At 40.5% G+C, this 20,884-nt stretch overlaps 1 protein-coding gene across 3 annotated transcripts in view; it reads right to left on the bottom strand.

Annotated features, from left to right (window-relative positions):
- The window catches only part of LOC119026113 (diacylglycerol kinase beta), a 121,333-nt gene that overhangs the window by 14,628 nt on the left and 85,821 nt on the right, over window positions 1–20,884 (bottom strand). For all 3 annotated transcript variants that reach the window (XM_037110228.1, XM_037110230.1, XM_037110229.1), the window contains 2 exons: window positions 20,694–20,784; window positions 16,440–16,641 (listed from right to left, as the gene is read on the bottom strand). In XM_037110228.1, coding sequence (XP_036966123.1) covers window positions 16,440–16,641; window positions 20,694–20,784 — 293 coding nt within the window. The remainder of the gene's footprint in view (window positions 1–16,439; window positions 16,642–20,693; window positions 20,785–20,884) is intronic.

Below are 20,884 nucleotides of genomic sequence, written 5' to 3'. Positions count from 1 at the left end.
AGGCCTGACTAAACTGCAAGGGTATGATAAAGGTCCAGTATACCAGGAGTCATTGGAAGGCGATACATTTAGTCTTTTAGGTATGAGGATGTGTTGGACCAAGACCAGGCTGCTATATTTAACACAGCTGGAGTGAGAAGGGGCCTGAATTGAGTCAAATAACCACTGTAACACATTCTCAACGGCCAATCATGCTGGTTAATGTGGCACTCTAGTGCCAGCTGAATGCCTCAACATATTCCACCACTTTCTCATGGCGCCAGAAAGCGCTGGGCTTTCCCTAATTGGTTCTCTGCATCTGTTAAGTGCTGAAATCACAAATGTCGTTAAATGTCAGAAAATCATGTTACAAGGAGGAGGGAATGACCTCTCTTTAAAGTTCCCAACCATCAAATCTACAATTCTTCAAATTGTGAATGTTCTCTTATGATTACATGTTGCAAATGTTAATGGAATAAAAAAAGGGCAAAAAAATAATATAAGTACAGAGGATATAGATAAAAATAAAGACAAGGCATCTACTTGTTTTAAGGGCTCCTGCAGAGTTTGCTACAGTGCAGCAGGAGAAAAGAAAAAAGGGTTGTGTGAAAGGCACCCACTGAACCAGTCAAACCATTCCCAGAGGGTCTCAAACCTCCATTGAGCCCAGACAAGCTGCGACCGGCGGCACTGCCTGTTGTGACTGGAGCCACAGGCTGCAGGTCTGTCTGTCTGCTACAGTGTAAACAATGTTAATAATTTCCCAATGTCGTCAGAGCTCGCTCACCTTGTTGGCTTTGTTTCAAACTACAAACAGGATGCTTGTGGTTGTGTGGATTTTACTGTGCACTGGAGAGGAAATGTGCTCTGCAAAAGCCTGATACAACACAGGGCCCAGGACAAGTTATGACTTTTTAGATTTAAGGAAAAAAAAGGTATGTAAGCATTGAGATGTAAGCATAGAGACAATTTAAATGCATTTTCCTTTAATAAACTCTCACCAGTATTGTAACTGTAGGCAAAATATTTCATGTTTCATGCTATATGTTGACTAGTAATGCCACATTCAATGAACAATTGATCTTCTAACACATTTAGAAACTTGGGGATTTTCTCTTCATCATCTTGTTGTAGTATTAAATAAAACTATGTACAGCAGTCTGGTAATTAGGTTCATGGTACATTTAACTTTGGGTGAGCATGTAGATTGTTTTGGTTCTTGTATAAAAGTACAAGTGGAGCTGCATGTGTGACATTTATGAAGTCTTTCCATTTCATATCTGTCTTGAATGATGGTCATTGTTTATGTGGGAATAGGTTTGCTGTTGCTGAGTCGCTGGCACTTTAAAAAGAAAATGTCAGAACACAGTTTGGAACAAACATTATAAAATGACTTGAAGGTGGTACGTCGGCTTTTTCAGTCCTCTTAAGAATTAAATGCTTAGGCCACATGCACATGACGAGTAAACTGCAGCCGCTTACGGTTCAATACATGACAATATGTACATTGAATATAAAAAGGAAATAAAACTCTTTAAAATCTTACAATTACAGCTTGATATCAAGGTGGTGATACAACTGGCAGATCGATACATTAACTGAGTCTGCAGAATTGTGTTTTTGTGTTATTTGGAACTGAAATTTAAAGTGAATCAGATTGAAATGCTTGCATAAAATGATTTCAAAGTATCTTTTGTTGTGGTGCGTGAATGTAAAAACAGTAACTTTACAGTTGTGACAGAACTGATGTGGTATTATTACAACGGGACAGTAGCTATTGTGAGCAAATTTTTACGATGTGGAAAAAAGCTTTAAATAAAGATTTACATGCTGTTTAAAAGCTAATTTTCTACATTCTGGATTTCGACAGTTTGTTTGGATCCAAAATAAGCCCTGCTATTATACAATGAGTCTATAAAACACTGGAGTTGGCATATACTCATACTGTGCAAGTTTCTGAAAGTAGAACTTAGACCTGCAATAATTATTTGGCCACTTCAGGGACACCAGAAACAAGCTGTGAACACAGCACTGACGCACTAACCCTAACACGTTGCTAATTTAGATGTCTGACGGTTTCAGAGTAACATTATCATTCACTAAGATACTGTTTGAGTAAACCGGCGACAGAAGTTATGTTAAAAAGTCACTTTATATTCACCTATAGCTATAACAGAGTATAACGTGTTTCTAAAAGGATTTCAGTTACATTATTATAGTTACTGTGTCCAGTATTGCCTTGCGACCGGAAATGAGGTGTCTATTGAAGTATAAGAACATAACCACACCACTGCAACCAGCGCCTCACAAGAAAAAATACCCACTGAAAAGAAATCTAGTTAACGTGATGCTGAAGTGGCTGTGAGGGCAGACTCTTTGATCGATTTGGGTATACAGCATTATTCTGAGTTTATCTGAGAAAATTACAAAAATTGAGGAGCCGGAGGTGGGAGGGGAGACTTGATTAGGCTGTATCTGCCCCCCACTGAATTTGCAATGAACTGCAATGAAGCTGAACTTCTGTGGTTATTTTGGTGCTATGGAGCTGTGTGTTGACTACCTAATGAGACCAACACTCTCTTTTAGCTCTATTTTTGATCTGAGGGAAATATCTGGCTCTCCACTGTCAAAAGTACCCTGCTATGTTCACCAGCTATTCTGTCTGTCTGCTGTTTGGGGGGTTACAGTGGTGTACAGTGGGTTCATCAGAGCCGGTTGATAACCAGACTGCAAACCTGGTAAATGAGGACTGGTAAGAGTGAATCAAAATCAGTAAAGTTGCGGGCCTTAAAACCAAAACTACGAGTTGAAACACACTGAAATGATCCTCAGAGTTGAGGGGAGCTGGATAGTTTGGTGATAATTCTCTGTGTTTCACTAACCCCATTCACATAACATGGAGTAATTCCACCCACTGACACTTTGAAATTCAAAAAATATTAAAATGCTTTTCAAACTTTTCTCCACGTTACTGATGATACAGTTTGTGTCCAAATCATGTTTTTATTTAGATCCACAACAATGAATTCCCCTTAGTTTCCTAAAGCTCCAGGAAAAAATAATCAGGACATAATCTCAGTGTCCTACATGGCAGCTACAATCCCGATCACATGTTCATTATCCTGCGTCAAACACACAAGTTATGCTTCATCTTTAGACTGCAGGCTATTGTCCCGGCACAGACACATGTCCACCATATGTATCTCTGTGTCTCTGCAGAGCTTTCCAGGAAATTATTATAATAGGATTGGGCATCCATTAAGAAAACACTGGACAGTTGGGGACTAAGGGATCAAGAAGAGGGCGGGGGGGCCAGTGACACACTGGATACACATGACAGATGGGAATTAAAAGAAAGGCTGGATGTAAAGATGGACGCAGTCTGTCATCCACTGCAGTTAGAAAACAGAGAGAGTGTGAGTGTGTGAAAGCTGTAACGTGGTTGTATCTGCCACTGCAACGTTTGAAGAAAGAAGTAATACAGTCTATTGAGTGTTGACATGTCCTATTTCAGGGTTCCAAAACAGTACTATTCATATATCTTTTTCCTGTTGTAATGTTAAATATATAAATCGCCCTCCTTCGCACACCCACCTATACATCTCTACTTCCTCCAAATACCAAAAATGGGCATGCCGTCCTGCCCGTGTCCCAGTGTGAGAGCCTGATGGCAGAATAGCCCACTGTGCTGGTTCTCACCTCAGTGATGATTCCTGCCTCATCAGAACTCTGCGCTTTTGACTCTCAGGCAACCAGCACTGTTACTTCTCAGTGAGGTAGAGCTAAGAATAGAATAGAACAGCCTCTTACATAACGCAGCCACAGTGCATTCTGGGATGGGATGGCACTGCTTTGCCAAGCAGCGGGGAGCGAGAATCGTCACTGCTGTGCTGCACTATTTTCTCTGCTCTGCAATAAATATGAAGTCACTTAAAATACATTCATTATTTCAACAATCCTACTTTACATAGTGACTATTCAGAATATTTCTGAATACATTTTGCCAGAATATATTTGAAATGTTAAACTCATATTTCAATGTGTTTAATCAAATAAAAAAAATTAACTAGAATTGCACTCAGTAGAGCGCATACCTCCGCCAAGGCCTAAGATTCCCCATTTAATAATTCAAGTCTAATCCAATATCGAACTCGACAGTCGTGTCAGCCACCTACAACTGCTTAGCCATAATTTTAGCTCCCTAGGTCTGCATCAAATTGTACTCACTCATGGATGCTAGCCACCTAAATCCAGAATTGTTTTTTTTCATCAATATCCATTGATTATTCCCTGAGAAAGCAAAAAGGACAAAAAAACCGAATCTGCTCAGTGTCTGTTATGTAACCCTGCTGACAAACCAACCAACTAACCAACAAACCAATGGACACAATGAAAACACAACCTCCTCAAGGAGGTGGTAGTGTACAGTTTACTCATAATCAAATCCAAACATCTCAATATATATTTAAAACTATGAAACAAAAACTAGAAAGAGGGAGATGAAAGTATGAATTAAAGAATAAGGGTGGGTATATTCTATATTTAAGCATTTTTTCAGTGGATTATTCCATAGACCAGTAGTACTTTTCTACCCTTTCTGTAGTTCTCAGCTCCAAGCCTATCATTACAACCTTTCTAACTATAGATGTTAAAGATCTTAAGTTAAATACATTTTTTGTAGTCTGTTACAGCATACACATCTGCTCTGTAAATCACTTGTCCTGTGCTCTCCCTCCAGAGAAAAACTCAAAAACCAAAAGGCAGGAAATTCTATTTGATATTTCTACTTTTGCAATGAACTATTGAAATACTGTTAGGAGTTTATCTACAGTGATTTAATAACTTATTTTGATACAGGAAATCGCTTAACACAGTAATATTAGTGTTCTATCATAGATTCATGGCCGCACTGAGCCAGACAGCAGCCTGCAACGACAACCAATGATTTTTGAAAAAAAAAAACTAGGTACCGAGCGCAGAGATGGTGCCTAATCAATCCAGTGAGAATCATATGGGCCACTGAATATGTGCAATAGATTCTCCCACTGCCCCCACCTAAGAGTCCCCGATTTACAGAAATCTCTTTTACGATGGTGCTCTATGGACACATAGAGTTCCATCAGTAACCAAGCAATAATGTACATGAGAAACGTCTGTCTGTTTGCAGGCTAGCAAATTGCTGGAGCAAACACAGCAAATACACCTGCTGACGTCACCGGTGTTAAATAGCGATGTGCTCCTTACAACAGCAGTCTGCCGATTACATGCTGGCTACAGCGCAGGTTTGTTTACCTTGTGTTCTTCCCTACTGACGCTCAGTCTGCCAGCTGCTGTCAGTCAAACACAGGTACACGCCTGTCAACTCGACTAAGACAAAAAGAAGCATTTCTGATTTTATTTCCCCTGAGACCTTTTTAACAATATATTGCTGGATCCATCTATTGATGGTTTTGCTCTTTAATGAGATGGGCTGACATTAACAAATATACAGACTGTCACCTGATTTGTCCTTTAAGATTTAGAATTAGTGATGGGCTATTTATAACAGTGCTTCAGTTAGGAACTAAAAGATGAATTATAAATACCCCTGAGAAATAGCTGCAGCTTTTGTTGTGTGATAGCTTGAGGTGTCAGGCTATAATTATAAGCAGGCATATTTGTGTATCCTTCCTCCGCCCACTTGCCCTCCCTCCCCGACCGGCCTGTTATTGTCTCAGGGTGGCCGGAGTAATGGCAGATGGTCAAGAGGAACTGCAGCTCACCTCGCCAACCCCAACAGAGGTAAGGGAACGGGGGAGAGCACTTGGCCATTTGACAAGGAACACTATGTTACTATGATACAGTGCAAAAGTACACCACCAATGCTGAATCCTTACATGGACTATTAGCAGCCAGATGGTGAAATTGTATTTCAACATTTCTGTCACAGTTTAGTCCAGAGACAAATGGTCATGAGAATTTTCCAGATGGGGGAAGAAAAAAAAAATCGTGGGAAAGAACACATTAAAGGAGCTCTCACAATGTCACAAATGTGTCATGTCATCTTTTCCATTCCCATCCTGTTTGAAAGTGATTGCCCTCTTTAAGGAGCAGTCACTTGTCATTCATTAACGTTGAGTAAATGTATGACTGGAAGGTCATCCACTCTCCCACCATCCACAGAGAGCAACTACAGCAGCTTCATGAAGCAACTATTTCCAGCCACACAGACCAGTGGGGGTGAATCAAAGTAATTATAGTCTGCTGTTTCTGTTGTGTGAGAAGAAAACAATATGCAGTCTATGGATGTGATAGGCCTAATATAGCCTCCTCCATGGCGTGTCACAGCTTGACTGCGGGCTCGGAGGCTCGGTAGGGGTTTGCGGACCTCGGGAAGCAGAGAAGGAGGAGCAAGAGAAGGCAAGGTGAGGGGAGGGAAAGAGCTCGGGGGCGTGATGCCTGGAGGAGGGGGAGAGGAGGGAGGAGAGAGTCGGAAAAGAAGGGAGAGAAAACAAATGAGTCATGGAGGGGAGACGCAATGGGAACCTGGTCAGAACATACCTGAAATAGTGGGTTTCTGAAAAGCCACACCAATGAACTGCCAGTGTTGGGTATCTAATTCAAAATGTGATATACATTACTCATAACTGACTGAATAACTTCATCACAGGTGGTTTCCAACAATGTTGAAGCAACTACACCCACATCTCACATCTTCTGTGATGTCCAATGGACATATCGCCACTTTTGTAGATATAAAAACAGGTCATTGTGATTTAACAGGTTTTCACTGTCCAAATTTCTCTTTATAGGACAAAGTGTAAAAGATTACATTTGAAATTCACTAATTACTTATTGCTTACTCCTTTTTACCTTACTAGGCTGATGGAGGGTTGATATCAGTTTCAGAAGGATTTGGCTCAACACAGGGACAGGAGATGTGCAGAGTTGGCTAGCCTTTGCTAAACACAAGCCTCCCAGTAACCTAACAGCAGTGTGTTTTGACCTTGCTAGTCAGCAGCTGGTTAGCTTTCTTATAGCTGTTGGTGTGGCAGTGCGGAACTCTGTTCTGAAAACACTGTTTCTTTAAAGATATCTGTCACTTGGTTAGGTTTAGGCAAGATAAACATCTGGTTAGGTTTTCAGCAAGAAATAAAAGTTGGCTAGGTTTAGGTAACCAAAACACGTTGTTAGGTTTAGGCAACAACCCATACGGTAGGGTTTAGGAAAACCCTTACAACATTAAACATGTGTTTGATAACTTCTCCCATGTAACCAATTTTTTTCTGGTCTCTGTCCTGGGTTATAAAGCTTTGGCATTACAACTGGTTGTTCAGTTGCAATGATGGCCCTGATTAACATTAAATATGATGATCCGGGAACAACACTAACACAGCAGGGATGTCAGATCATGCACAGTCACCGGGGCTAAGCTACCTGTTTATGCTAGTACACATTTTGACTTGATGTAAGGTACTTTGAAGGAGCTGGCATAAATTACAGGAATTAAGGTAACAACTTTTTTCCAAGTAACTTGCCCAACATGCACAGCTCTCCATTGTCTCTGTCTTCATACTAAATAAGTTGTTTTACTTGTTACTACAAAATAGCAATATCACAGTTTAATAATATTAATAATAATAATGATAAAAACTAACAAACTCATTTCAATTTGTTTACATTTTAAAATTACAATTTAGATTTAGATTAGAGTTAGATTCCAATTTCAATTTTAAAAACTCATTATTGGTTTTCTTTCTTACCTAGAAAGTAATTAAAGCTGTCAAAATTGTACTTCAGTGCAATAAAATGCTCTTGGTTTTCACCACTGCAAAAAAAAAAAATAATTTGAAACAAAAAACATGCTGATATCATGCAAGTAAGCATTGCTGGGATTGGAAACTATTATAATTACTGGATTTGATATTGCGCTACTCATAACTGTACTCAGTACTGCTGCCCTGCACCAGTGCACACATCCCACAGTTCAATCTCTGCAGCTACTGCGTGCTACAGCCACTTTATTTATGTCCATCCTTTCCAGCTCAATCCACAGCAGGATGTTGAGGAAATCTGATCCAGGAGCAGGGAGGAAATAAACAGGGGAGGGGAGAGATGGTGCAGAGATAAAATGTGAGGAGGAGCATGCTGAGGGGATGGGCTGACACCGGGGCCTTTGTATGTGAATCCTGTTCCTGTCAGCAACTCCGGCCATCTCTGTGTTTATCTCCGCTCCTCGGACTGTTATTCATCTTCACCCAGCGGACATGAATGGACTTTTGACCTCACTTCACTTACAAATTCAGACAGGTTGACTTTTTCTGACCACCACAGCATGTTCAGAAGCCTTTAGCTTGCTCGGTGTTCTATCTATTGAGTGTAATTTACAACTTGACATCAGAACAACAGACATGCAGGAAGATGAATTTCAGAGAGATAGAGGCGCATTACAAAACGCAGTGTGTTTATTGAGCTTCGGATAATGTCCCCTAAGCTAACGTAACCAAATTAACCTGACTTGCAGTTTTTTCTGTAAATGGGTGTCTGACCTGAGACTGAATGTTAAGGTCAGTTCAGACTGAGGGTGAAGTATATTTGCTCATGCATTTATTGAAAGCAACAATAAAGAGATTTTCGGAATGTGGCACAAGTTACCAATGCCAAGAGGTAGTCTGCAATTTAGATATCTGTCTATAGTGACTAAACTAAACTTAAATTAATCTTTCTATTCGCCCCTTAGCTACTGTAATGACATATGGGCTGTCCCTAGTCGATCGGTTTTTATTATCTTTATTCAAAAAAAGTTTTGCAATCTCTCTGAGTGTGGGAAAATGCATGGCTTACTACCAGGGCCGGCTCGAGGTATAAGCGAACTAAGCAGCTGCTTGGGGCCCCCTGGCCACCAGGGGAACCTCAATCAAGAATATTATTTATTCATTTATTGACATATTAAATGAATTAAACAAGTGACATAAATGAATGAATGAATAAGTCAATTCATTTGTGTCAATAATTGCACAGGTGACTCTGCAGTGGTGGGAGGGGGCCCCAAATCAAATTCTGCTTAGGGCCCCCAAAAGGCTTGGGCAGGCACTGCTTACTACCACAGTCTACAGACCTGCAGGACTGGGGCTGCTGCACAGTGTGTGTATATTTAGTCATTTCAGCTGCAGTCCTAGTTTTCATTCTATTCTTCCAAAATCACATTGTGTGTAGCATAAGCAGCAAAGACAGTGGCAGGTTAACCTGCTGCCCGTGACGACAGCGCTCCCTGTCTTCTACACAGCCATTAGATGAAAGCCCCATTTAGAAAAGCAGTTGTCATGCAAATTATTTTACTTATTTACTGCTATATAGCCAATCAAAATTTGAGACATCATGGTAATATGTGGGACGCGGAAAAAAAACAAAGGATAAAAATACTGCACAGTCCTAAATAGTCCTACACCTGGTCACCCTAAGAGAGAGGGCTGCAAACAGGTGTAATGTCAAATGACAATGTAAATCAGTGTTTAAGTGTCACTCACAATAACACACACAGCAGAATTTGCATTGGGCCATGTAAACGTGGGCAAAGAGAAGTTGGAAATGAGCCCTCTTTACCAAAACATTTACACCTCAAGAATTTGAAAAAAAAAACAAAAAAAAAAAGAAAGTGATGTGGAGGAAAATAACCACAAAGCTCCTTGAGCTCCTGGTAATTGTCAGAGTCTGAGCCACCACACACACTTATACACAGGTGCATGTACACAGACAAACACAGAGGGTGTGTGCATTGCTTGCTTACAGCTCACGTCTGTTCAGCTGATACAAAAATCTGTTTAGGGTGAAGACACTTGGATGGCACTTGTCAGTGTTCAAACTTGTGCAAATGGTGGAAAAGAGTCATGTCTGTTCAGTCTGAAAGACACCTTAAATCCTTCACAGCAGTTAAGTACTGTTGTTAAAACCTGGTAATTGATCTAATGTTTACACTTCTATGACGTAGGTGACTGTATTACATTTAAACAATGACACATTACTATAGGCTGTCTCGGTGTGTCTGTTTCCGCTGTTGCTTCTGTTCATGCAGAACACAAAGCAGAGCAGCAACACAGTGACTCAGAGGACTGAAGTTTCATCACTGAGATCACAAGTGCCCGGGGCGTCTTTCACTCCCTCTGGGTAACCCCGGCTGATTGTATTATCTGCAGCAAATGGATTTAAAAGCTTTAGTTTATTGTGCCAGAGAAAGCAACTGCCATAAACAATTAGTTTACAGATAAACATGCAGGCACGCCTGCACACTGGCAGAGCCACACTCACACATACACGCTCTGAGGCACGCAGAGGCTGAGGCACATTAATGCATACCTTGCATGGAGACACACAATTTCTTGGTGAAACTAGAGCACTCGTCCCTGTTTCCAAATAGCAATAGCAGGAGAAGCTAATTTAATAATGGTTTAATCCTGAGGGCCAACTGTGGAGCACAAAGATTCCATCACACACACGCATGAATGAGAATGAAAAATGTACCTGTTTTAGTAAACTGTCTCTAAGTAAAGTGAGTTTGGGCAAACATTATCATCTACTCTGTTATATATATGTGTGTGTGTGTGTGTGTGTGTGTGTGTGTGTGTGTGTGTGTGTGTGTGTGTGTGTGTGTGTGTGTGTGTGTGTGTGTGTGTGTCTAAAAAAAATCAAGAAGCCTATGTACTGTTGCTGGAGCCTTTTGACCATTGTATATTACATCAAATATGATATTTTATGTTACCTGCACAATGTTGGAAATAAACTAATGAAACACAGTATTTGTAAAAATTGTTGCATTTTCCCAGTATTCATAAACACTGATGGTTTCATGATTCTGTATCAATTACACTTTGCACACAACATTCACTTCATGATGATACACTGAAGCAGAAATCTTGTCTAGTGCCAGTAGGAGTACCATATTAATGAGTAAACTAAATTCTAACTAAATTTCAATACAACACCACCACAAACATAAGGCCAAACTATGAGAATGTTAGCTCAAAGTTCTCACAGAGGTAGTACCTAGAACACGGCTGCTGGGTCCTGTTACAGTGTACAGGTTTTCTGTATTTGTTTTCTGGTCACTCTGCTGTGTAACGAGATAAGGAAAATCCCTTCAAGAGAGGACAGTTTGTTCGTCTTTACTTCTTTAAGAGGCTACTTTGGGATTATTGCTTGGATTTAGGTCAAGTTCAGACCAAACTGATGTTTTACACCATGAATGGAGTCAATGGCTGCTAAGGCTCTCACACGTATAGTGATACAAACTGCTTGTGCTTGTGTGCACGGTGGAGTGTGTAGACATGTTCTGGGTTCTTGGTCTTAAAGGATGACTCGAGCAATTTAGCATTGTATTTATAGTTGGGGGACTCAAAGAGATTTCAAAATTGAAGCAGCAAAGGCCCAGAAAACTTGACTCTGCAACATGGATTGAGCTCCAAAAAAACCCACTGAATCCTACAATACCCAAAATGCAGTTCAATAGTGTCTTTCTAAACGCCCACATCTTTCGAACTCCATGTCCCAAGTTTGTTACACAGGCTTTCGGTTACAAGCTTGAGTTCTCAAACGTAATCCAAGACAACCCTGAGCTCAGACTCTAAAGAAGCTCTTTTCAGAGCCGCAGAAGACTTTATATAACTGTTTTCCCAGGCTGAGTAGTACTTCACGAGACCACGTGATCATGTTAACCTGCTGATCCAATTTGCACTCGTGACTGAGCCGGTGATTCGGACCAATCAGGGTCCTATGAGGAACTAGTGGCAGCTATAGATGACAGGGTGTAGTTTAGGTGTGTGCTCAGCTAAAAAGTGACTGTTCACTTGAAATATGATGTTTTGGCTATTCTGTCAACAAGCTTGTGTAAGAGTTTGACTGACCAACTAGCTCTCTACTACATCATGTAGAACTTATTGGTTGAAGTTAGCATGTGATAGATGGTACAAGACAGATGCTTCATCCAATCACAATTCGAACTCTGCAAAGAGAAATGGAGGAGACTTCACAAGAGTGACGGTGCATTCACACATATACATAATGTCTCTTTACACTGACATATCTGGAGCTGGCAAGTTTTTAGCATTGAGTATGTCATTTGAATATTCAGCTTGGAGTGGCAGTCAACTAAGTAGCTTCTTACCTGAACAGTTCTTTAAAGTTATTTCATACAGATGCAAGATGTTGCCTGTGTGATCAATTCCTTAAGGGACTGAGAGGAGTAGAAAATAAAATGAGCTTCTTTTTTTTTTTTTTTTTGACTTTTTGACAACTTGTCAACCCTGCCAATTTTCCTGGGGACTGTCGTTGTTTTGTTGCCCTCCCCTGATTTCCTCCTAAAGTCACAATTTGCTGATATATTTCACCTGATTTATGACACATTGGATTATGGATTATAATTCTCACTCATACTTAATCATACATTATCCTTTTTTTTTCTACATTTGACATTTTTTATCATTATTTCACCCACCATGCGATGTCAATGGTTTCACCCAAAATAAATTCAATATGATCAAAATAATCTTAATAAGAACATGTAGAGATTTTAGCACTACAAAACTCCAAAGTTTATAATTGGTCCAATAACTATGTATTTCAAAGTTGCATTTTCAAAGCATGCATCTACGCGGTTATGGTCCATCAACTACAAACACACGTAAGACTGACAGTGACTTGCATGAGTCATCCCTATTTCTTCTTACGCTATGGTTTCTCTCACTATGTCTTCGTCCTGTCTCCTCCTCTCCTCCAGTCTTTACTTCAGTATAGCCCTGAGGTCTCCATGGAAACAAGCTTTAGTTCAGTCAGCAGGGATGAAGGGACAAAGTGGAGTGAGATAGACAGAAGTGGAATGAATCGAGAAAACCTTGGTTAAAGCACATAGTGGGTTGTTTTCTAATGTGTTTGGACATCAAACTGCAGCTACGAGTAACTCATCCTTGAGACTGGCCACATCTGGAGACAAATGATTGTGTGAATTATGGTTTTAGTTTAATTGTCACTGTTCTCAGTGCTTTATTGACAGGAATTGAAAGTAAAAAACCATCCATGCTGATGTTGGTTGATTTTTTGTTTTCTTTTTGGCTCTTATCCAGCAAAACGCCAAGATAAGACTCAAGAAGAAGAGACACATAGTGACGAGAGTTCCATTCAAGCATGGGCATGCATGATATGTATAGACATGCATCATATGAGGCAGATTTAAAAGAAAATTGAAATAACAGAAGTTAATAAATATATCCATGCTACTGCTCCCCATTATGGAACGAGATCCAAAAACACTGGGTCTTACGTTTCCAGAAATTTAGACCCTACATATGTGTTAAATATTAAATGTCTTTTAAACTCCAGACACCAGTGACACAGTTATTTCTCCTCCTGAGCCAACAACGTAGTACTCCTTGTGTTAAGTAAACTGACCTTTATGAGATACAGTAGTGGCAGATAAACTCAAAACTCAGGTTACGAGCATGTAAAGTGTTTATATGCTAGTGTCATGCACTGCTGAAATGTCATTGCTTGGAGTAATACAATCGTCTACCCATTCAAAATATGAAACCTTTATGAAATGGACTGGATGTTTTTTAGAAGCAGTTGTGGTGCTCAAAAAGTCCAGGAGCCACAAGCTGCCTGCCAATAATCTGTATTCTTTATTTCTATCTATCATTTAAAAGATATGTTAATGTGCCCCACATACAGTGATTTGACGCTATGAAGTCATGAAAAATCAAAGGTCTAGATGTGAAGTAGTGGATTTTTGGAGATGTGAAAATAATCAGATGGATAACAACGTGGAAAGGTCTATAAAGTGACATCTGGTTTACATGAACAGAGTACACATACAAACACAAACACTCTTGAATATCCACCTTAAAGTGAAACTCTCGCCAAAATGTAACCTAGGCTGATTGTGAATGTGTATGAGTCAAACCTTCGTTTAAAAGCATAACTAGGACGAAAGAAGCACTTTTAAGATTGACCATATTTTCGTTTTCAGGTCAAACTCATTTTCAGTTGGAGTGCATGGGGCAATTTAGCGATAGCATCAAAATCACTATTTTTAAAACACTAAGAGGGCTCAACACAACGTGAAACTTTGCTCGTAGTATCACCAGGGTCTCTACACATGAACACGAGCATTGAGAACATTGTTTGTGTACACAGAGTTTGCTAAAAAGACAGGTTTTGAACAACTTATGTTAGCAGTTGCTTGTTCTTGCGAGCCACTGTCAAGGCAGCCAAGGAATATCGATCTCAGAATGCAACATAACATGGTGTGCTGCTGCTCAGCTATTATGATACATTTCTTATGCTAGTTCTGCTGAACACCAGAAATATCACTCATAATATTTTCCCAGTAGCCTTCCCATGTTTTTCCTCCCGGAAACTTAAAAGTGAATGTAGGTAACACGTTAGCCCACATTCAATTGCACTTTACATATGGGTAAGCTGCTGCCTCACCTCATGCAATCGGGAGAGCTGGAGCTGGTGATGGCAGTATACAATTTTATGCCCATTAACTCTTGATTAACTCTCTGATTGTAACCTTGATTCAATATCACATCAGTGAATATCCAGTGCAGTGCATGCTGTACTTATATGAATGTAAATGAGGGTGGGAATGTGAGTTTTCACCACCGAGTTGCATTTAGCTGAGACTTCCAGTTAGGTGAGCATGTGAACATCAGGGTTCTCGCTCCCCAACAACTTTATTTCAAAGTCTAGCCACTTTAGGCTAGTGGCAACTGGGCACTCACTGCCAAGCCACAACTGGGGTCTCAACCGCAGAAGGCAGAAGTACACCCGAACCAGCTCTAGACAAAGGAAATGATTGTACAGGAAGCCGGCAAGAGGCAACCTCAATACTGAGGAACGTCGTGTATATCTACAAATACTTCACTCTGGAGGTCCTCCATGACAGCATGTCAACACTATACAACTTCGGCCTCAGACCATCTCTCCTATTCCTGGCCCACTTACAGATTATGCTAGCCAACAGAGCTAAGAAGAGTATAGCTTCGCCTGAGGAGGTTGCGACCTTTGTGGCTAATTATCAGTAGAGGCAGAATGTTGAAGCCGACTAATTAACTCCAGCTGGACAGACAGCATGCTGCAGTTACTGCTGCTAGAAAATCTCGGCACAATTCAGGCGATTTCCTTAGATACTTTCAACTACATGATTTTGCCAGGATCCATTCCTCTCAAGTCCCTCAAATCCTAGCTCAAAATGGCATAAATCTAAACTCTACCTACGGATGATGTTTCTCATTTTTATACCATCTTCAGATGCTGCTGTCAACAAAACTTCAATTCAAAGTGGTACACAGGATTCACTACAGCAAGGCCAAGATAGCCAAGATTTATCCAGGCAACGCTGATGAGGGATGCAATAGATGTTCTCCCTTTTCATTTGACCAATATTTTCTGGTCATGCCCCAAACTGTTCAACTTCTGGTGATACAATTTGATACAATTTTGAAGGTCATGGGATTGAATATCTTTCCATCCCCTCATAAAGCAATTTTCTGCAGACCTCCTGATGAACTCAAAAGGACGGCAACTAAAGTTAATGTCAATTGCCCCTGCCACTGTCATTTAAAGTTTGGCTGTGTGACAAATTATTGTTCTTAAAACTCAAAAAGATAAAGGTCAATCTCAGAGGCTCTTCTAATAAATGTTACTCTCATTGGAAGCCACTGATCAACTAGTTAGCTTACAGCTAGACAGGTTACAGCTTCACCACTGACCAGCTGGTCAGCGCCTAATGTGTCTCATCACAGAGGTGTGTTTAAGGAGAGCACACCATCTCAGCTCTACCACACCTAAACATCCTGAGGCTGAAATTCACAATGTGTCACTCAAATAGAGACTGGCCAGTTGTACACCAATAAATCAGAACTCACAGACCAATGAATGGTCGGACATGTGCAGAATCTATTGAATAACTGTCTTCATTTATTTACTGAACATTCTGTTGTCTCCTCTGTGATGTAATTTTGAAGGTCATGTAATGGCACTCATTTAAAACAGATGTTTGGTGGTTGTCACTGTCCTTAAATACCTCTTCTGCCAGCCCTTCCTGTCCCCAGGGACAAGAGGATGACAGAGGATGGAGTCATTTGAATGGAGCCAGTCCGTCAATGCAGCAGGGGTGCCAGCATGAGGTCATCCAGCAAAAAGTTGAACAGCTCAACTTTTACTGCAACGCAAAGCAGTCTCACTCTGCAAAGCACTGCACTGGCTAATCAATTACATGCAAGAGTGCAGTAATGGTGGATAACTTTTAACTAATGTGGACACTGTGTTTCTGCTGTTCACCCAGTAATCTCCATATCAAGAGAGACAATATAATTTAAGTCTAAGTATTATAAACCACTGGGTTTGATGTCTGCTTTCACTTAAGTCTTACGCTAATGGAGCCCCATTTCCGGAACATGTATTCTCATTCATCTTCTTTGACTTACCTTGAATGCAAAATTTGAGCTCTTTAGCGTCTGTGACAGTGCTTGCAGGCATCCGGTCAGGAACCTTCTTGCTCATGCGGTTGTAGTTCCTCCTCTTCTTCGACTCACCCCACAAGTTAGAGCCACCGTGCATGCTGGGTATGTTGAGGACAGCGATGCCCTCTAAGGAGGTGTTGCTGAGGTCCAAGATGATGCCATCACACTGAGAAGAAATCCATGAAAGAGGCAAAAAGACAGAAAGAGGAAAACAAAGAAAAAGAATGCTTATGAAGAAACATTCAAGATGAAATCTCACTACACAAAAAGATCTCATTTTACATGAATACTCTCCTCATAAAATCAAATGATTATGCTTCTGCGTGTGCACATAAGCTGCAAGATTACAGACACTCTGGTAATATTACATTACAATTATAATTATATAACATCAGTTACAATGGTTTAGTCCAAAGCAATTTACAGTAGGGCATTCTAACCACAGGAGCAGGAGCTAGATTTCCAATATTGGGTTATTTTAAAGAAATAGTAGTAGAATGTATATTTATGACATACGATCTACAAAGTAGTGAAACTGGTTCTGAACCAGGATTTGAACCCATGACCTTCTTGTTATGAACCAACAGTACTAACCATGGCACCAGCATGGTCAGTGTTGCACTACTAGTGCACATAGGTTGTTGAGTTGTAAGTTTGGTTATCTTATTCTGATCCCGGCACTGAAGTTCTTTCTCTCAAGCCTTGATCAATAGATAGAGAAACGCAGTATCTCCGCTGTTCTAACAGAAAAGAGAAGAGTCTTGACCAAGATGAGCAACAACAGGGTCCTCTGAGTGATGGGACAGCAAAGTGCCCAGATGCAAAAGTGAGTCATGATGGCCTTGGTGTAGTTTTGACCGTGCCTTGGGGGTAATAAGGAGCTTTTGAATTGGATGTGAACAGCAACAAGAGCCAATGTAGTGAGCTGAGAAGTTCTGTGAGAAAACTCTGGTTAAATACCAGATAGGCAGCTTCATTCTGGATTACCTGCAGAGGTCTGATGGCAGATGCAGGGGTTCCAGCAGGTTTCTATAATCCAGTAGGGAGATATGTGCCTGGATGAGCACTTGGATTGCCTCTCTGATGAGGAAGGAAGCTATGAATCCTCCTCGTGAGGTTGTAAAGGAGGAATTGACATGACGGGGCTGCCTAATTGATGGGGTTCAATGTGCCAAGAATGATAATTGGTCACCCCCAGATTCCTTGCTATGCTTGCTATTGCACCACCATGCTGTTGACAGTGGTGAGAGACAGGTCTTGGTGAGGGCAGCTTTTCCCTTGGAGGCTCAGTCTTGTTCAGGTTGACCTTTCAGTTGTGTCTTGAATTGCGTTCCAATATATAAGCAAGGGAAGCAGTGCATGCCTCAACCTGAGTGTCAAAAAGGAGGAATTACTAGAACAGCTAGGTGTCATCGGCATAGCAGTGGTAGGGGAAGCCATGCAAGTGTAGAGGGGAAAGAAAAGAGGGTCTGTTGACCTGTTGACAGTCTGTGGGGTTCAGATATGATCCTTACCTACCTGTCAAGTAGGATGCAAACACTGAGAGTGCAGAGCCTGAAATGGCCAGACCTCTTAGTTGGAAGGAGGATTTGGTTTTTCACTGGGTCAATTGCAGCAGACAGATGTAAGAGTAAGAGGGCAGAAGAGATGGAGATTGCATGCCATGGAGCAACATGGAGAGATTCTGTCACTACCAACTGGTTAAAAACAGCAATTTCTAGTGTCTTGGAGAAAAAACAGAGGAGGAGAAGGAGGTGGGGACTGGATCAAGCAGAAAAGGGTCCTGAAGAGTTTTCGGGGATTTAAAACAGAAGTCTGGAACTAACATGTAATGCAAGCTTATGCCAACAACCAGTTTCATATGATCCCCCATGTGTTGCTTCCATCTGTGCAGAGATACAGTATTGGCAAATGTATTCTGGTACAAAGTCATTCCTTGAAACTGTGTTGATGTTTTCAGTGAATTTTGATGACAAATGCCCTGAGCTCAGCTGTGTAGGCAAACAGCTTCTTCAGCAGACACTGGCAAGACACACAATAACAATGAGGATGAACACATAACAGTTGGATGAAGAGACTTTGTTTGATTTTTGTAAACCACCTTGTTAATTGGTCCTTATGAGTTTAACTGAAACCAGTTTTCGAGTGAAAAAGTCACAGTTGTTTTGGAATACAGTGTGACAGTCACTGTGCTCTCATGTACTGACATTAAGCAACCAGGTTACAGTCAGTCTTCTGTATTAACCTAATTTACTTATCAATGAGACATACGATAATGGTAAAATCTACGTTAATGGATTCCGAAGACATTAGAACTGCAGTGTATGAGTTACTGTATCATAGAGTAAAATGGCAGTCAATGCTTACACCCACTTTGCACACCAGTGATTTGGTAAGGACTGCAAAATTTAGTTTGTCCCGGTGCTTTACCTGGACAGAAGCCAAGTGTGCAGTTGTGTGAAGCAGCAAAACAGATGGCAATGAAATATGTTGGCCCAGTGATACTGACAATATACATTATTTGGCACTCCTGGCTTAACTCTGAATAACATGTGGATACATAAAACAATTCACACAGACAACACTGAATGTCAGCATCACATACATATGACTCTGCATGCGGGGCTGATTTGTATTGACTCAAAGCAGGGACTACTACCATGTGCCCACAAAATGCAGGCAAACCAGCTTGTAAAGTTTGTGTGAAAAACTACACAATATTAACATTTCAATTTAAATGTATTCATTAAGAACTGTTAATGATTGATATATATGGAATATATACTGGAATATGAAAATTAATACTCCTCCAGGGCCATCAATTCAATTTAAGAAAATCAACAGCACCTTTACTTGAAGCAAGCCATTGCTTAAGGTTGCTGCTTAGGTAGACCCTTTTCATAACATTAAACACATTAACAATAATTTCTCTTTTGTGAGTATTATTTCACTACTTTTCCAGAGTTGCAAAGCTATGACTTTAGAACAACCCACTTAGTCAGTTGCACTGATGGTCCTGCAGCAATCTGATGTGATATCAGATTGAGCCTACCTTCATATTATGCATGTATGATCATCTATGCACTATTGTTTTGAAGCTAATTTAATTTACATTTGGACCAATGAGACATACAAATGTTGTCACACATCCACATTGGTGTTTCATTTATAATGGATAGTAGCTGCCCTGCTTTGTGCTCTACTTCCTTTCTAAATCTGAAAGTCCAGTCAACACTTGTTAAGGTCACGGAAATACAAGCCCAACAATGAATGCAGCTGCTTCACAGTGAGAGCTGTCAAAACCATATCTGCACTTTTTTAGTGTCTGTCAATGTCTGCCTCTGTCTGCCATTTACTGTGTATAAACTTTGGTACAGCACCTCTCACCTCTAAATGTTTCCTGCTGGTGCACATCACATGACCATTTATTGATTTGCTGCCTACTTACAGTTGTTCCATAAAGCAAAATCTTAACATATTGAGAGCTTAAAAGAGGAAACGTTACATATCTAGTTTTTTAAGAGGCTCAAAGTGTTTCTATGATCTCCAAATATAAACTGAAGTTGTTAAACTTCAATCAGGCTGGCACATAGTGCTTCAAAACAGGAGCAGGGGTGGACATGCCTATATTAAAGTGACAAAAGTGTTCTGTTAAAAAAGATTGGTAAATACAAGCTCGTAAAGATGGTAAAATGGGATTTTTTTTTTTAATCAGTTACATATACGGAGGGATGATGAACCCTGTGAGATGAAATGCAGCTTGTTTGCATTTAGCCCCACCAGTTCCTGAAACGTTGTGTTTCTTGTGTGCTTTCTTGGAGTCCTGCTGTGCTTTAAGCACCCAGGTGACAGATTACGCTGCGCTGTATGACAGAATGAGGCAATCAGTGACTTTATGGAGCATTAATCTGATGATGTGCTATGAATAGCCCAAGTCATTAATATGAGAAAACGACTTTGTTGTAAATTTCTGCAACACATAAATGAATAACAGCACTTAAAAGTCTGTCAGCAAAAGACAGAAAAGCAAACTCGCTGACATGTAATGCACACAAGTTGTTTCATATTTTGCTTGTTATTTTGCTTCAAATACGGTATATTCTTGGGTATTTAGGGACATCGTTCCACATTTCTGCCAGTTACACAACCAATCACTTTTCTGTCAGCGCTCATCCATTATGCTTCTCTGACAACAGCTCTGATGAGCCTGTGACTCACCTCCACTTCTATGCATTCGTTGAGCTTCTTGCAGGTGGCAGATATGGTCTCAGTGGTGCCAAACTCAAAGTACCAGAGCTTGTTCTTCATTCTGAGGAAAGAGAGGGGACACAGAGGACACACAAACGCATGAGAAAATATGCCCAGTCCTAACCTTAGCATGCACATGAGTACAGTGTTGAGAGCCTACG

This window comes from Acanthopagrus latus, chromosome 9 (assembly GCF_904848185.1).
Source record: "Acanthopagrus latus isolate v.2019 chromosome 9, fAcaLat1.1, whole genome shotgun sequence".
In the NCBI taxonomy this organism is placed as follows: Eukaryota; Metazoa; Chordata; class Actinopteri; order Spariformes; family Sparidae; genus Acanthopagrus; species Acanthopagrus latus.
Note: the sequence above shows the minus strand (reverse complement) of the source record. Positions and strands in the feature narration are given on the sequence as shown.